At 43.0% G+C, this 2,085-nt stretch overlaps 1 protein-coding gene across 1 annotated transcript; it reads right to left on the minus strand.

Moving 5' to 3' along the window:
* On the minus strand, nucleotides 1-1,691 carry LOC121223722 (NAC domain-containing protein 43). Its single transcript, XM_041105966.1, has 3 exons — nucleotides 1,429-1,691; nucleotides 1,077-1,345; nucleotides 1-799 (listed from the first exon to the last, which is right to left on the minus strand). Exons 1-3 carry the CDS (start codon nucleotides 1,610-1,612, stop codon nucleotides 119-121), a joined length of 1,134 nt encoding a protein of 377 aa, XP_040961900.1. The 5' UTR covers nucleotides 1,613-1,691; the 3' UTR covers nucleotides 1-118.
* Between the last annotated feature and the right edge of the window lie 394 nt (nucleotides 1,692-2,085).

A 2,085-nucleotide genomic window follows, 5' to 3' on the forward strand; every position in this document is an offset into this window, starting at 1 on the left:
TGGAAAAAAAATTACTTTATTTTTATTTATCATATCTATATACTCATCAACATAACTGCTGTAATAATAACCTTCTGACTTTAGGAGCTAAGGTTGATTTTATAGTAGGGTTATTCTGTTATACACTAGCATTCACCACGTGGCACAATGGGTCGGACGATGAGGATGATCTGGTGAGACTCCAGAGGTCCATTTCGCTGTTATAATCCTGAGTTCCATTGTAAGACCTGTTGTATCGAAGGGCTGGTGATTGGAGATCATGATGATGATGATCAGCACTGGGGTTACTGTAGCCCATGGAGATGGAGTGGTCATTGAAGCAGGCTAATTGCCTAGATGTCTCTGTTTGGCCGTTGAGCTGGGATGCTACAAGCCGGTCAAGTGCTGCCCAGTTTGTGAGCCTTGAGTTGGGATCACCACTCACCTGATTTGTGATTGACCCTTCATTGTCTACCATCATGGGTTGATAACAGTTCTGGCTACTGGTGGAGTTGGGGCTCTCGAGGCTTGGGAGTTTCATGAATGAGTCTGGGTAGCTATTGCTTATGGCTGTCTCGATTGGCCTCATCAATCTCCAACTGTTGTTTGCTACACCCTCTTCATTGCAATTCCTTCGCATGTGTTCCAGTATCTGCTCCAACTCTCCTTCGTTGCATGCACTCAACATATGGTTCCTGCTCTCTGAACCGAGAGATGAGCTATTGGGGTTATCCAGGGTTTTGTGGTGATTTTTTTTCTTGAAGATACGACATACCACCCATCCTTCTTCTTGTGTCCCCTCCCCCATAGCATTGGACACCTTCATTATTTAAAAAGGAATGAGAAATGCACGTTAATTTAATGACCCCCCCCCCCAAAAAAATAGTATCGAAGTTATATAGGGGTATAGTATTTCTTTTAGGTTAGGACCTAACGTTATACAATATATATATTCTTTTGTCCTGTCTTGTTACAACGTAAAACTTGCAATAAAGTTGTGACAGATTTGGTTTCCAAATAGTAAAAGATGGTGCCTGGTCATTGAAAAATACCAAGTAATGAAGGAGGGAGAAGGAGAATGGAGCTTAAAGGCTTACAGTCGTTTCAACGATGTTATCGTCTAGCCTGTATTCGTGCATGATCCAATCAGATTTTTGGCCATGAGGGGCTCTCCCTTTGTAGAACACCAAAGTCTTCCTCATTCCGATCCGCCGGCAGTTGCTATATATCACCTTGTCTCGGCCGGTCGCTTTCCAAAAGCCAGCAGCCGTGGCACGGTTCGTGCGAGTCCCGGTTGGATACTTTTTGTCTTTGTGGCTGAAAAAGTACCAATCGTTCTGAGGAGTGGTTCCAATTTTGCAGCTCTCTGCAACATAATTGAGATCAACCTTGATAAAGTAAATGACTACGGAACATAAAATCAAAGAACAAAATTATTATATAATATACCTTGGATATCCCAGGGCTCGAGCTTATTAAGATCAACATCCCGAATTACGTCTAAATCTATTTTCTCATATGAAACCTTCTTTCTGAGATAGTATTGCAAGAGCTCCTCTTCGGTGGGATGAAATCGGAAACCGGGAGGGACTTGGGATTGTCCATTTACAGATATGCTCATGTTTTCCGGCATTTGAAACGAAGAAAGACCGAGGAAAAGGAGATGAGATGAGAGAAGTAACTGATTCCAAAGCTTGTGTACCAAATGGAGTGTGTAGAGAAGGCTATATATATATGTGCGTTTGCAAACATAAAAAGGCCAAATCAAGATGCAAAGAAAAAATAAATAGAAAAAGGAAAAAAAAAAGGGGGGGGGGGTTCCGGTATTTGATGGGGACAGGTTGGGGTGGCTAAGGCTAAAGGCAAAGAGAGGAAGTGTGGGGTACATAAAAGTTTTACTGTGCTTTGGAGAAGAGCCAGCTACCTAGATGGAAAGAGAAACGGCATTATTTTGGGATAAAATGGTGAAGTGGGATCCAAATTGTGGGTATCAACTATCAAAAGGAGAGGGGTGTAGGACCCAGGGTGGGGGCAACTCAGAGTGCGGGGCGGGGGGCATGCCTCCATCAAAACTGTGACCTTCGACCTTAAAATCTCCACAGAAAA

This window comes from Gossypium hirsutum, chromosome D11 (genome assembly GCF_007990345.1).
Source record: "Gossypium hirsutum isolate 1008001.06 chromosome D11, Gossypium_hirsutum_v2.1, whole genome shotgun sequence".
Taxonomy (NCBI): domain Eukaryota; kingdom Viridiplantae; phylum Streptophyta; class Magnoliopsida; order Malvales; family Malvaceae; genus Gossypium; species Gossypium hirsutum.

Excerpts from the sequence above, each read along its gene's own strand:
- LOC121223722 (XM_041105966.1), bottom strand. The coding sequence starts at position 1,612 with ATGCCGGAAAACATGAGCATATCTGTAAATGGACAATCCCAAGTCCCT. Across the intron at positions 1,346-1,428 it reads CGAGCCCTGGGATATCCAAG|AGAGCTGCAAAATTGGAACC; the intron begins GTATATTATATA and ends ATTATGTTGCAG. Across the intron at positions 800-1,076 it reads ATAACATCGTTGAAACGACT|GTGTCCAATGCTATGGGGGA; the intron begins GTAAGCCTTTAA and ends TAAATAATGAAG.